The sequence below is a fragment of the Diabrotica virgifera genome, chromosome 1, assembly GCF_917563875.1.
Source record: "Diabrotica virgifera virgifera chromosome 1, PGI_DIABVI_V3a".
NCBI lineage: Eukaryota > Metazoa > Arthropoda > Insecta > Coleoptera > Chrysomelidae > Diabrotica > Diabrotica virgifera.
In genome coordinates, this window is record NC_065443.1 from 178,934,455 (window position 1) to 178,949,550 (window position 15,096).

Genomic DNA, 15,096 nt, shown 5'->3' on the forward strand with positions numbered 1-15,096 from the left:
TCTGTCTTCAACAATACCCAGTTTTCAAAATTTGATTTAGCGGAACCGGACTTACAGCCATTTTTTCATAACAAGGTTCCCACTCACCCCCACCTCTTATCTGCAAAGGTAGAGTTAAACTTGTTGAATCAAATATGCGCAGAATTTGATGAATAATACAATAATCGGATTTCCAGTGCCCCTTCATTAGGAAAATTTTGTAAAATTAAGATTTTTTTATTTTTGATATTCAATTACGCCCTCTAGCGGTGGACCCACAATTATGAAAATAATTTCCAGGCTTTTCCTGAGGCAACTTTTGTTATAAAATTTTTTATTTCAAAGCTCTACTATAAACGGTTCCTGAGATATGGCCGAGAGCCATTCTTATTGGGACACCCGGTATATAAATAATCCTCAAAAAATCATCTGCAGCCAGGTGCATCCTTAGCGGAATTTTTCATTTTAAAAAAATATAACATGCTGGATAATTTATACATTAAGAGACTTTAATGTTATATTCAGTTAATAAAGTAAGAACAAAATACAAAGCATCTGATCCAGTAAATTTACAGTTTTTTTACACAAAAGTCGCCGTTTTTTGTTTTTTTTTTTTGCTTTCTTCTTCTTTTTCTTAATCTCTAAGTCATTTTACCGTTACGTATAGGCCTATCTTGTTGCTTTCTTATTTTTTATATTTTTTAATAATTTTGGTCGTGTGAGCCCAAAATTTTTAAATTTTTTAAAAATAAAATGCATAAACCAAACTTTGTATTAAGAAGCCACAAATTGGTAGGTAATAATTATAATTAATCGGATCCATTTACAAAATAATTTAGATGTATTTAGAGTTGACCTACCAATTTTTGGCTTCTTAATATAAAGTATCGTTTATGCATTTTATTTTAAAAAAAAGTCAAAATTTTTGGACTCACACGACCAAAATTATTAAAAAATATAAAAATAAGAAAGCAAAAAGATAGGCCTATACATAAAGGTAAAAAGACTTAAAGATTAAAAAAAAGAAGAAGAAAGCAAAAAAATAACAAAAAAACGGCGGCTCTTGTGTAAAAAAACTGTAAATTTACTGGATCAGCTGCTTCATATTTTGTTCTTACTTTATTAACTGACGATAACATTAAAGTCTCTTAATATAGAAATTCTCCAGCGTGTTACATTTTTTTAAAATGAAAAATTCCTCTAAGTTTGCACCTGGTTGCAGATGATTTTTTGAGGAATATTTATATACATATTGAACTATTTATTAAGTAAAAATGTTTGCTGACCAAAGCCGACTTTTTTACTCTTTCCATTTTAAAACTTGGAAAACAGAAACGATTGAAAATTCTTGCCATTATTTTGTAAATATGTTGTAAATAAAGTTTATTTTAGGAAAAAAAATCTAAAAACTATATTAAAATACTTCACTTACCTCCAGAAATAGCATCCACTATAAAATAACAAAATAATACAGGTCTGTAGTTTTAAATGAAAACCTAACAATGCCTCAATTGTATAACACACTTTAATTTTATTGGATCCGATTTCGAGCTATCGAAAAACTTCAATTTTTGCATTTTGGCCAGGTTTTCGGCCAAATTCACCACTGTGCATCGGTCGGGGCAAGGTAATAAAAAATGATCATGCCCTCTTACCAGCTGTCTTTGCTAATAGCAAAAAACAGCGCTTCGCACACAGCAGGCGAGAATCTTATTTTGCCGGGGCAGAATTAATACAGGTCAACAGAAATGTAAAATGGAGCTCGTGCAGGGCCGTGTCGTGCTATGATGCGGTGAGGCAGTCGCATCAGGCGGCATCACAAGGGGAGCGGCATAATGAGTAAAATCAAAATATGTACATCAAAATAATCATAAGAATAAGAAAGGGTGTGCAAAATAGAATACCTACTTGAAAAATATCCGAGGGCGTTTTATGTGCCCTGCGCATGTGCGCATGCCACTCTTTAGTTTAAAAAGTGAAGAAATCGTCTTCTTCTACAGAAACAACAACATTTGTTTGTATTATTCAAGAACTGTACACTTTTCCTTTTTAATGTGTATGTTGTGGCATAATTTGTAATTTAGATATCTGTTGGTTTTATCTCTCTGTGTGTTAGTTTCAAAAAATTATTTGTTCTAATGAAAATACTCATTTAGAAGTGAAAAATTTTGCTAAAGTCAGTTGTTACTATACCTACTATAAATGGATTTTTTTCTGGTTCTACAAATCGTTGGGAAGTTCTAAAAAAACAAGTTTCAAAACTAACTCTGAAACCGTTGAGTAATACCCGTATTAATATTTCAATCAACGGTAATACTAGATGGTCAACTCGAATAGATGCATTGGAACCTTTAAGATTTCAATTTTGTGAAATATATGATGCCTTATTTGAAATAATAAGAAGTAGTCAACAAAAATTCAGAAACTAAAGTCAAATGACGAAAATTAGCAAAAAATATTAAAAATTATAAATTTATATGCGGTGTAGTTCTTTGGCATGATATTTTATTTCATATAAATTCAGTCGCAAAAATGTTGAAATATGTAACTATAATTTGTCAGATTGTGTCCAAATGTTGTCAGAAACTATATGGTAGGGGAGCAAAGTATGCTAAATGTGCAGTCACTCGAGCGTTTTGGGGACCTATTGGGTTGTGAGGTCCTAAAACCAAAAAAAGTTAAGTAAAGTTTTCCATTTTAGTGGGGACTTGTCCATTTTTAATATAATTTTCCATTTCCAATAATAGTCGAGGAAATGAAGCTGAAAAAATGGCAAAACCTCGCAATTTTTTCGTCCAGCATCGATTTGTACAAAAATTTGGGATTAGGCTCATTTCACCCTCTAGTTCATTTTCTATATTGAGCCGTTGTACGCTTTTGGTTTTTTAAGGGTGAAAACTACCCCTTAAAAAACAACTTGTAAAAAATTATAAAACAACATTTTAAACTTTAATATTGTCAAAATTTGGTTCTTATTAGTTACATAATGATTGTTTTATGCTTTAAGATATACTACCATAATATCTCAACCCTTAAAACCACCCTTCTTGGAGCTATATATAAAAAATTACTTATCCTAAAAGAATAATTTCGGCTTGCATCGATTACATAAAAATTTGGGATTAGGGTCATCTCACACTGTACTTCATATTCTATAACATTCTCAAGGGCGTCGATTATTTTTAGGGGTGTAAACTACCCCTTATTGTCAAAAATGATATAAAAACGTTGTAAACTTTAATATGGGTAAAATTTGGTTTTGATTGGCTAAAAATAATGATTGTTTTATGCTTTAGGATATAATATCATAATATTTCAACCCTTAAAAACCACCCTTAAGAACATTATAATTTTTATAAGTAGATAATTTAATAGATCTATACAGAAAAAAAGTAGAATTATAGAATTACAAAAACATTTATTAACACCAAAATACGAATTTACAAATATGTAGAAGTACAAATACACATGGTTTTTAAGTCATCTTCCAGTATACGAACCAGTACTGTGGTATTATACATGCATTGAAAATGTTCCATAAGCGGACTATTCGAATATTTCGAAAAAAAAACGCGTTTTATAAACATAGCTCCTTCATTTTTGGCGATAAAAAGTTTTTTCAAAAATGGTTTTGTAGGATTTTTGAAGAGCTATAAGACTGTGTAAATTAAATTCCGTTAGATCCCATACTTTTTAATTGGGGTGGGTTTAAAGGGCTCGAATAAGGGGGTGTTTGCTCGTAAATAGAGGTTTTAAACAGATATATCTCGCTAACTGTTCACTATAATGAAAATATATGCACAGTATAATTTTAGTTATTAAAAAACCTACAATTTAGTAATTCATCATTTTTTTCGTATCTCCAGTATTTTCGGAGATATTTGGAAGTAAAACCGTGAAAAATACGAAAGTGCAAAAAATCAATTTTTCTTTAAACTCCCAATTTTTCTAAAATTTGGCCTTTTAAATATGTCAATCTACTTGGGTGTATTGACAATACAAATATACAAGGAATTACAGCAAGGTGAAGACCAATTTTTAATTAGGAGGGTAGTTAGGGGGTTATTTTCACTGATTTTTTCGTAGAGAAAGGCAGGTACCGATATTTTTTATCATAAATCGCTCTATTTTCATGATAGAAATTTTTTATTCTTATTCTTTGAAAGGTTTAATTGTATACCTGAAAATAGATAATTTAAGTTTTCCTCGAAAATGCAAAGTTTTCCCGTTATTTGGCTTTGAATATTTCAAATTATGCATTTGACGAGAAAAGGTAACCTTTAACATGCTGTATCTCGGTTTGTATTGGTCTTAAGGATATTATAGAAAAAGAATTTAGTGTATCTTACTAAAAGATACAATTTTGTTATCTGCAGTTTTTTTGATTAAATGCATATTTTTCGAGGTATTCTCAAAAAACCCTCTAAAAAGTCGATTTTTTCGACGAAAAACTGTTACTTTCAAGCGCGAATAACTCGAAAAATATTAGTTTTACGAAGAAAATGTAAAAAACATTTTTTTCTTAGAAATACTTTTCACATCGATTTACATGGTTAAAATGTAATAAAAAATTCCCACCCCCGAGATGGGGTGGCAATCACCCCCAAGATTTTAGCGTACAGCGGCATGATATAGAAAATGATCCTTGAACTATTCCCTACCTTCTGTGAAAATTTCAAGTAAATCAATGCTGGACGAAAAAATTGCGAGCCAAAATGCTTCATTTCCTCGACTATATAGTGGAACCTCGATTATCCGTCAGGGCACCGGACCAAGGGTATGACGGATAATCGAAAAGACGGTTAACAGAACATGAACAAAAATTAATTGATCAAACGATTAAGGGCCGGTTGTTCGAACGCTAATCAAGAAGTTGATTATAATTAAGTCCCCTTAACAACCATCAAATAACAACACCCCTCATTCGTACGTCAATCAGTTGATTGTAATCAATTATGTTAAATATCATTATGATAATTAACATAATTGATTGACTAATTAATTATTAATTATTAATTAACATAACAATTATTAATATAATTGATTAATAAATCTCATAATTGTAATCAATTATGTTTTCTGCAACCCAAACAAAGTTGACATTGACAGTTGGTGACAGTAAATAAATATTTGATAATGATCAGTTGATTCCATTTTTGATTAGCGTTCGAACAACCGGCCCTAAGTGACACAATCAATGTTCGAATTTGAATTAAATTTAATTATGGTGACACACAGATATTGACTGTAATAGTTATTGTGCTGTGCACTTTTATTTTCGGCTTGCGATTCTAAAAATAGAACTCTAAAAGCACGGTATCATTTATCACCTATTTAAATTGAAATGTAATCCAGAGCTCTGAATAAGAACAAAAATTATTTACATAAAAAATGCGATGGTGGCATAACTGCACGTGTACATTTCAACGAATTTCGTTTGGCTTATCGCAATGCTCAAACAAAATGAATTGATGACTAAATTTTTACTTTTGTAGTCAATATAACTTATGTAAGTATGGTCCCTGGGCCTCGATTTTTGACCCTTCGCTTCGTTAGCGGACGTATTCGTTTCGTATCTCTTTAGTATACGAAGCAAATACGTTCGATAACGAAGCGAAGGGTCAAAAATCGAGGCCCTGACGGTTAACAGAGGTACGGTTAATAGAGAGACGGATAATCGAGGTTCCACTGTAATCGTTTTTTTAGATTTTAGCACCATCTATCCATAATTCGAAAAAATGTCTCGAATAAAAGTTACTTATTTTTACGTAAGGAATCCAAATCTGCAATAAAAAAAATGGGGGCTTTCATTTAAGATTTTAAAGTAATCCCCCACCCCACCTCCGTGGGGGGTCGTGAATAGTGCCATTCAATATATTTTTCAAAAATATTGAATAGGTGTATTTTTCAGTTTTTCGATCTGATGTTCATTTCGCGAAATATCGCGGGATTCGTATTTAAAATATTAAATATACCCCCCCCCCTCCCCTCTCCGCGGGAAGTCGTGCTTGGTATCTATCGATAGATTTTTGAAAAATATTGAGTACGTATTTTTAGTTTTTCGATCTGTCATTCATTTCGCGAAATATTCGCTTTTTTCTTGTTAAATTTTGGGACTCACCCATTTCCTTACGCCCCGCTCAAATCGTCAGATTTTTGAAATATACACTGTTTTGCATGTACTTAACTTACCTTATCTTAATCTGACGATTTCGAGTTTTTCTAAGGATAGACTTTTTTTTTCGGTCCTCCCTTAACGAACTCCCCTGCATTAAGAGCCAATATACGGTAGAGGTACATTTTCAGGGTACAAGGTTTCTCCCCATTTAATAATCTGACGCGCTTGAGTAACTGCAAAAATCCCCGCTTGGGCTCCCCTACCAATAGAAAAAATGAAAAGTTACAGACATCTGGCTATGACCAAACAAAAATTACTGCAGAAAATCTTGATATAAATTCCGAATTTCCAACTGAAAATAAAATTCTAACAAAAAAAACACTAGAAAAATATTGTATGAATCTTCATTCAATACTTTCAATAGAAAAAGAAAAATAATCGGATATACGCAGAGACAAATGATCTTCTAGAAGAATTGCGTGATATATCCCAAATGATATCATATCTCATAAAACCTTTAGAGGTTTTGAACTATTTGTGCCAAAATAATCTAATTTCTTTATACCCAAATGTAGCTGTGTCATCAAAGCCGGCGATAAAGGGCCTGAAAGGGATACAGTGCAGGCGGGCGCCTTTGTTTGGGGGGCACCAAAAAGTTTTTTCTTATGTTATACAAAGTACTAATTGAAAAAAACCGAAGGGCGCCTATGCTAGTTTTATAGGCGGACACATTATACCCCAGCGCCGATGCTGTGTCTTACTAAGAATTTTATTAAATTATAGTCTTGGTAGCTAGTGGGAAAGAAGCTTTTCAAAATTAAAAATTATTAAAAACTATTTACAAAGCTCCATAAGAAAAACAAAACTAAAAAATTTAGCATAAAATCATTTAGGTAAATAGTTCTCGCTAACTGCTATTTGAAGCTACACGACACTAGGTACAAAATTAAAGTCAGAAGGGTAAAATTGTAATTTTTGTAAATGCTATTTAATTTTAATACATATTTCATTTAATTTAAAGTATTTTTTTTAATAAAAGTTTTCGTTCATTTTGTGCATTTGCATTTAATAAAAATAAAAGGTGAATGAATCTCAATACTATTTAAGGGGCGGCATTTCGAAGACTTGCATCATATTCAAAAAATGTACCGCACGGCTCTGAGCTCGTGCTATGTCAGGAAGATATAAGGGCCTGGTAAGTAAAGTCAAGGAAGTATCTCCACTAACCCATTGCAGCATCCATAGGGAGGCAATGGCGGTTAAGGGAATGAATCCAGACCTCAAAAGCACTCTTGATAACGCTGTAAAGATTGTGAACTTAATAAAAGCACAATCGAAAAAATCTCGGATGTTCGCTATAAAGTGTGATGAAATGGGAAGCGACCATAAGAAGTTACTTCTACATTGTGAAGTGCGTTGGTTGTTACGTGGAAATGTGCTTTGCAGATTGTTCGAACTTCGAGACGAAGTTAGATTGTTTTTGGTTCAACTGAGTCAAGAGGCCAAATATTTTCTCAACGATTACCTCAATGATGAGGGTTGGCTGATAAAACTGTCATACCTAGCTGATATTTTTAGCTCTCTGAACATTCTTAATTTGACATTACAAGGAGAAGATGTACATCGATTCTTCGTTCAAGATAAAGTTGATTCTACTATTAAAAAAATGGATAGATGACATCAAAAGGTCCAAGCAAATAAATTTGATGCATTCCCATTGTTCAACGAATCATAATTTTTTGAGGGATGGGTCGCGAATATGAAAAAACATCAGAAGGTGGATCGCCTGAAATAAAAGGTTTAGAGACATGACGAATATAATCAAAATTATCGCGCGAAAAACGCGTTCCTAGATTGCAGCTTTAATTTTGAATATTTTGTCGAGATATTTGGCATACATATTCGTAATATAGTAAAGAATGGCGGTACAGAGGCCAATTTGAGAAATATGTTAGTATGTGGAAATTACTCTATAACTAAATAAAAATTAGCAAAATCGAGCCTGTACTGCCATTGAAGGACAAAAAATACACTTTTTCAAATAAACTTTTTTATCCCATGCCTAGATTTTGTGTCACATTGGAACTACTAAAAATCGATTATCTACACTAAGCGTCAAAATTAACGCACCACCTTAAAAATGGGGCATTCTTATTGTCTCATATTTCCTAAACCTGTCAACCTGTTGTCCGATTTTAGTGATTTGTTTAATATGTTATAGCTTTATTCTTCAAGAATATCAATGCAATAATATTGTTACTAAACAGATAAGTGTCATTGTATACCGGGCGTAACAATGATAGTGTGTTTTTTCCTCAAAGTTTGGAACACCCTGTGGAATATTATAGCGTATATAAAATATTGAAATTAAAACTCAACTGTAGCCTTAGGCTTTGTTAACATTTCGATTTTCGATTTATTTGATTATGTTGGATAATAAAAAAGTTAGATACTTTAACAACTAGCAACGTTCTTCATCAATACAGGGTGTTTCTAAATAAGTGCGACAAACTTTAAGGGGTAATTCTGCATGAGAAAATAATGACCGTTATTTTATAAACATGTGTCCGAAAATTTTTCGTTTCCGAGATACGGGATGTTGAATTTTTTCTTAGAAACTGACGATTTATTTATTGCTCTAAAACCGGTTGAGATATGCAAATGAAATTTAGAAGGCTTTAAGAGGTAGTTATTGCGCATTTTTTGACGTACAACTAAGAATTTTATATTCACCATTGGCGTGCATACGGGTTATATTACCCGGTCATATTACCCGTATGCACGCCAATGGTGAATATAAAATTCTTGATTGTATGCCAAAAAATGTCCAATAACTACCTCTTAAAACCTACCAAATTTCATTTGCATATCTCAACCAGTTTTAGAGCAATAAATAAATCGTCAGTTTGTAAGAAAAATTCAACATCCCGTATCTAGGTAACGAAGCATTTGCGGACATATGTTTATAAAGCCAACGGTAATTATTTTTTCATGCAGAATTACCCCTTAAAGTTTGTCGCACTTATTTAGAAACACCCTGTATTGATGAAAAACGTTGCTAGTTGTTAAAATACCTAACTTTTTTATTATCCAACATAAGCGAATTAATAAAAAAGCAAAATGTTAAGATAGCTTAAGGTTACAGTTGAGTTTTAATTTCAATATTTTATATACGCTAGAATATTCCACAGGGTGTTCCAAACTTTGAAGAAAAAACACACTATCATTTTTACACCCGGTATAAAATGACACTTATCTCTTTAGCAACAATATTATTACATTGATATTCTTGAAGAATAAAGCTATAACATATTAAACAAATCACTAAAATCGGACAACAGGTTTAGGAAATATGAGGCATTAAAAATGTCCCATTTTTAAGGTGGTGCGTTAATTTTGACGCTTAGTGTATAACAAGAAATCGAACTTGGCAACTTGGCGACTGACTTGGCAAAATTTAGCGCGCCTATGAGTATAATAACAATTATTGTTTTTGATGGTATAGTGTCACTGTCTTAATGCCGGCGCACTGTTGCCGCACTATTAAAAGGAACTTATTTATGAATTTTAGTCATGAAGTGTAAATTAATTAATCACACATGTCGTCTTCTCTGACAAAGTGTAATCTATTTTCTTAAGAGTTTGTACCGTACAACCTCATATTTAGAGATAGTTGTAGTTTACGTCAGAAATTACTCCCTACTAATGTAACAAAGTCAGAACTCTTTTTAGTAGGGGTTGTTCAATAGTATATTGTACAACAAGTGAGAAAAAAGACATATTTCTCACGAGCGCAGAAGTTTGTTGGCACCAGAAGAGGCACAAGGCGAGTACTGCAAATCAAGCGAGAGAGAAATATGTCATTTTCTCACGTGTTGTACACTGTACTTTTTCTATGGATGCGTTTTTGTCAAGAGTTCAAACTTCAAAATTAAATCATTTAGGTGCTTTTAGGTATATCATATGCCTAAATTGAAATAAAATACATACCTATACAGATATGTAGGTATTTAATATTCTTAATATTTATATGCTTTATTTATTTAAAATTATAATTGACAGTTATATTTGAATAGTTTTAAAAGGTAATTCTTGGTAAATTTTGCTTCAACACATTTTGTTTGACGAAAATAATTGTGTTTGTATTGTGCATGTTACCATGGAAACGGCGCGGCGATCATATGTATGGAACCGGCGATCATATGTATGGAAAACCGGCAAACTTATAATTTTCTCACTGCAATGGCCGACTTTTCTCACAGAGTGAGAAATGTTTCGTTTTGAATGTATGTAAGTAGTGAGGGATGTGGCACATTTTATAGCATCCATAGAAAAAACGTTTGATCTCGGTATCCGTCAGTATGACAATTGAATTACTTGGAGGTTCAGTTAAAATAGGTTTGAATAATAGTTGTATTTCATTATTTTCTAAGCATTTTGAGTGAGTCAAAATGACACCCTTGATCGAAAATCGATTCAAAAATAATATGCGTGCGAATCGATTCAAAAATAATAATATTTTTAGCAACTGAGGGTTTTCAGTTAAAGTACATTTATATGATAACTAAAGGTCAATACAATAATTATTATTCTCATGCGAAAATGGTTGAATGATGCAGACATTCGTTCACGAGGAAAAGAAGCAATGAACGGTTTAGCCTGTCCTGGACGTGCACTTGTTACTGCAAATTATGAATGTTCTTTGAGAAAACACTTTTTTTAAAATTGAACTCACAATTTCAAGCATTCATTTCGACTCACAAAGATTTTAGTTACAATTCTTCAAGATCTACTTGGCTTATGAAGTAGGAAATATTAGAACATTCACCTTACAATTCCGACTTATCATCGTATGCTTATCATGTTTTCGGTCTGTTTAGCAGAAAAATAATTTGTTGAATAAAATATATTTTACAGCTTCTGAACCTGTTTACATTGAACAATCGTAAACGTTGTATATCTTTTGGTGTATACTAAAGTAAGAATTTCTTCACAAGGAACACGTATCAGAATGAGCTGCCTTTATTAAATAACAGCATAAACTTAAATCTCATTTAGTAGTTTAAAGTATTTGGTATATAGGTACAGAGAGGGGCAAAATTATGGAATAAATTCATTTTTTTGGGAATAGAAAATTTTGAAGGGTAATCCGGAAATATGTAAATTTTTATTTTTAAACTATGTATAATGTTCTGGCATATGTATCATACTAGTAACGTCATCCATAATTTTTTTAAATGATAATAGGAGTCGTGTGATAGCTCATTTGAAAGGTTATTCAATTCTCTCTTCAATAATTTAAACATTAACATAATTATTTAGGTATACAGGGGGCAAATAAAATAATTTTTGAATTGAATTAATTGACACAAAAAGAAAGACGGATGTAATTTATTTACTTCAAAATAAATTTTACTGCTGTCAAAAAATTGGAACAAATGTTTATTTCACAAGTAAACATTGCTCTTCACATAAATTCGATGTTTAAGCTTCCACCCACCTGCTTTTTGGCAGTTTCAACATCTAATTTAAGCGAAAAGCAATGTTTGTCGTATAAATATTTTTTTTTGTTTTCTGACAGCAGTAAAATGTATTTCGAAACATACATTCTTTTTATGTGAATTAATTTAATTCAAAAAAATATTTTTGGCCCGCCTGTATAAATAATTGTTTGATGTTTATATTACTGAATAGAGAATTGAATAACCTTTCAAAAGAGCTATAACTATACCCAGATGGATGACGTCACTAGTATGATATATGTATATGCCAAAAATCATAATTTAAAAATAAAAATCGACCTGTTTCGGGATTTCTCTCCAAAATCTCCCATTCTTGAAAAAATGAATTTATTCAATAATTTTACCCCTCACTATATATTGAGAAGCATAATGAAGTAAGTTCATAGAAGGACTCTGTAGAAAGTGAAATAGACTATACCTAATGCATGTAATTTTTGAAACGTTTTCTAATAAACGATCTTCAGACTCTTAATGTTTTACGCAAATCTTGTCAAAATAAATATTGAGAATTGAAAAAACTTATAGCCACTTTACAGGATGCAAGTAATTGCGAAATTTATTGCACAAATTCTTGCAGCAAGAACTTCTGCAATAAGTTGCAACTATCTTTCTGCAATAGGGCTTTTCATCGATTGTCATTTGTTTCGAGCTTGTGTCATATTTGTATAATCTGTGTATAATATTAATATACACGGATTATACGACATATGACAGAAGCTCGAAACAAATGACTGTGAATGAAAAGTCCTATAAAGTGATTACACGGTGCAAGTAATTGCATAAACTGACATGAAATGGACAGAAACTTTGACATACCATAAATTTTAGGTTATGTTGTTTTTATAAATTAAAAATGTAATTTTTTGAGTAGAGTTATCAGATACCTCTATGGTTGTCAGATATATTAGATAAAAAATGTTAGATTATAATTTGAGAAAATTATAATATGTATTATATGTATAACAAAATCAATTAATACCTAATGCAAGTATGGCTATAATACATTATTCATTTACAAAAGGAAACAAGTTGTTAAATACAAAAGAAATAAAAATAGAATATAGTTTCTTTAATCCCTATGTTGCATAATTAAAGTTATCCACCAGAATAATGTTATCTGTGAAGCGGGAAATTGGTAAAAAGTTCCTCTAGTTTTGTCAAAAATTGTTTAGTTTGAAATTTAGGATGACAGAATGTCAAAACAAACAGTGTAGCCTTAAAAGTTACTAAAAATATAACCAAATTGCAGAAAAAATTGCATGAAAAATAGGACATGTTCTATTTAGATGCAACTGCTTGCAGCAAGAAATTGCTGCAAGAAGTTGCAGCTTTTCTGTGCAATTCGCGTATGACACGATGCAATTTCTATTGCTGCAAGAAATTGTGCAATTAACTGCGCAATTAGTTGCATCGTGTAAAGTGGCTATTACGATAGATTGAGAAAAATAATGATCACAACATTGAAAAAACCATTCTTAAATTATATTGATTTATTAAATAAATAAAGTTTATATTGATAATGTTTACTTTAAAATTATCTTTTTATGTATTGTTATTTATCATTATAGGTGTCAGTATTGTCGATATCAAAAATGTCTGGCAATGGGAATGAAACGAGAGGCTGTGCAGGAAGAAAGACAGAGGACAAAAGACAGAGATACGTCCGAGGTGGAATCCACTTCAAATATTCAAACAGAGATGCCCATAGAAAGGCTTCTCGAAGCTGAACGAAGGGTTGAGTGCAATGATCCACCTGTTCCACTTGAAGTAAGGAAATTTGTATGGTTAGATAAATAGATAGTTAGAATTAAGCTCTTTATACAATTTAGGATATCAAGCCGCTCATAATACCTTTAAAAGGCAAACTCAAACATGGATGTAATGTGATAGTAAAACATGATTAATCCCAGATGGTTTAGATGGTTTATGGCTTCTTTATGTGCCGTTTTCTACCAAAGGTTGGCGACCATCATACGATATTTTTCTCTTTTGTGCCGCATGTATTGCGTTTGCGTCTGGTATTTGAAATCATTCCCTTAAGTTTCTCAGACACGATTGTTTCTTTCTGTCCAACTCTCTTATACCTTCAGTTTTGCCTTCCATTATAAGCTGTAGCAGACTGTAAATATCATTACAAAACACATGGCCCAGGTATGACGCTTTTCTCTTTTTAACAGTTAGTAACAATTCAATTTCTTTATAGTAGGGGAGGAAAGTATGGTAAATGTGCAGTCACTCGAGCACTTTGGGGACCTATTGGGTTGTGAAGAGTAGGTTCTAAAACCAAAAAAAGTTAAGTAAAGTATTCCATTTTAGTTTGGACTTTCCATTTTTAATTTAATTTTCCATTTCCAACAAGCGTTTTTTCCGATTATAGCGCCATTTATCCATAATTCGAAAAAATGTTTCAAATAAAAGTTACTTATTTTTACGTAAGGAATCCGAATCAGCAATAAAAAATGGGGCTCCTATTTAAAATTTTAAAGTAACCCCCCCCCCACATCCGTGGTGTTTGGTGCCATTCGATAGATTTTTCAAACATTGAATAAGTGTATTTTTCAGTTTTTCGATCTAATGTTCATTTTGCGAAATATCGCGGGATTCGTATTTAAAATTTTTAAATTACCCTCCCATCTCCGTGGGGAGTCGTGTTTGGTATCATTCGATAGATTTTTGACAAATATTGAGCACGTATTTTTTAGTTTTTAGGTCTATCGTTCATTTCGCGAAATATTCGCTTTTTTCTTGTGAAACTTTGTGACTCACCCATTTCCTTACGCCCCGCCCAAATCGTCAGATTTTTGAAATATACACTGTTTTGCATGTACTTAACTTACCTTATCTTAATCTGACGATTTCTAGTTTTTCTAAGGATAGAGTTTTTTTTCGGCCCCCCTCTTAACGAACTCCCCTGTGTTTAGAGCCAATATTTGGTAGAGGTACATCTACAGGGTACCAGGTTTCTTCCCATATGATAATCTGACGCGCTCGACTTACTGCAAAAATCCCCGCTTGGGCTCCCCTACCATTACCCATTCGTCTCAATACATACAGAGTGAGTTTTATGTGTGGAAACACTCAATTATCTCTGAAACGACTTGCACACGATTTTTGTAGATTATGCTGGGTAAGGGTTTTCTGAGGCGGCCAATATTATAGTGGCAATTACACTGTTGTCAGATTTTCCGTTTTTCTGGAAATCTAATGAACTTTCTTATTTCAAATGGAACACTCTGTATATTTTTTGCGTTTTGAAGTCCTAAAGAAATACTGATTATTTTTTATGTTATATTTCCTATACCTAAATGCCATAATTTCGGAGTTATTGCTACATTTATTAAAAAAAAATTAAACAAATTATAAAAATAAATTTTTTCGTCTCGGGTAAATATTATTCTAGGTTCTTTGGATCATTGGGAACAAAAAAGATCTTTTGTAATTTTACTATAAAATTAATCGTTTTCGAGTTATAAACAA

General features: G+C 32.0%; 1 protein-coding gene across 3 annotated transcripts in view; it reads left to right on the forward strand.

Moving 5' to 3' along the window:
* Positions 1–15,096, forward strand: part of LOC126878907 (retinoic acid receptor RXR-alpha-B) — a 281,711-nt gene that overhangs the window by 184,603 nt on the left and 82,012 nt on the right. For all 3 annotated transcript variants that reach the window (XM_050641800.1, XM_050641798.1, XM_050641799.1), the window contains exon 5: positions 13,188–13,386. In XM_050641800.1, coding sequence (XP_050497757.1) covers positions 13,188–13,386 — 199 coding nt within the window. The remainder of the gene's footprint in view (positions 1–13,187; positions 13,387–15,096) is intronic.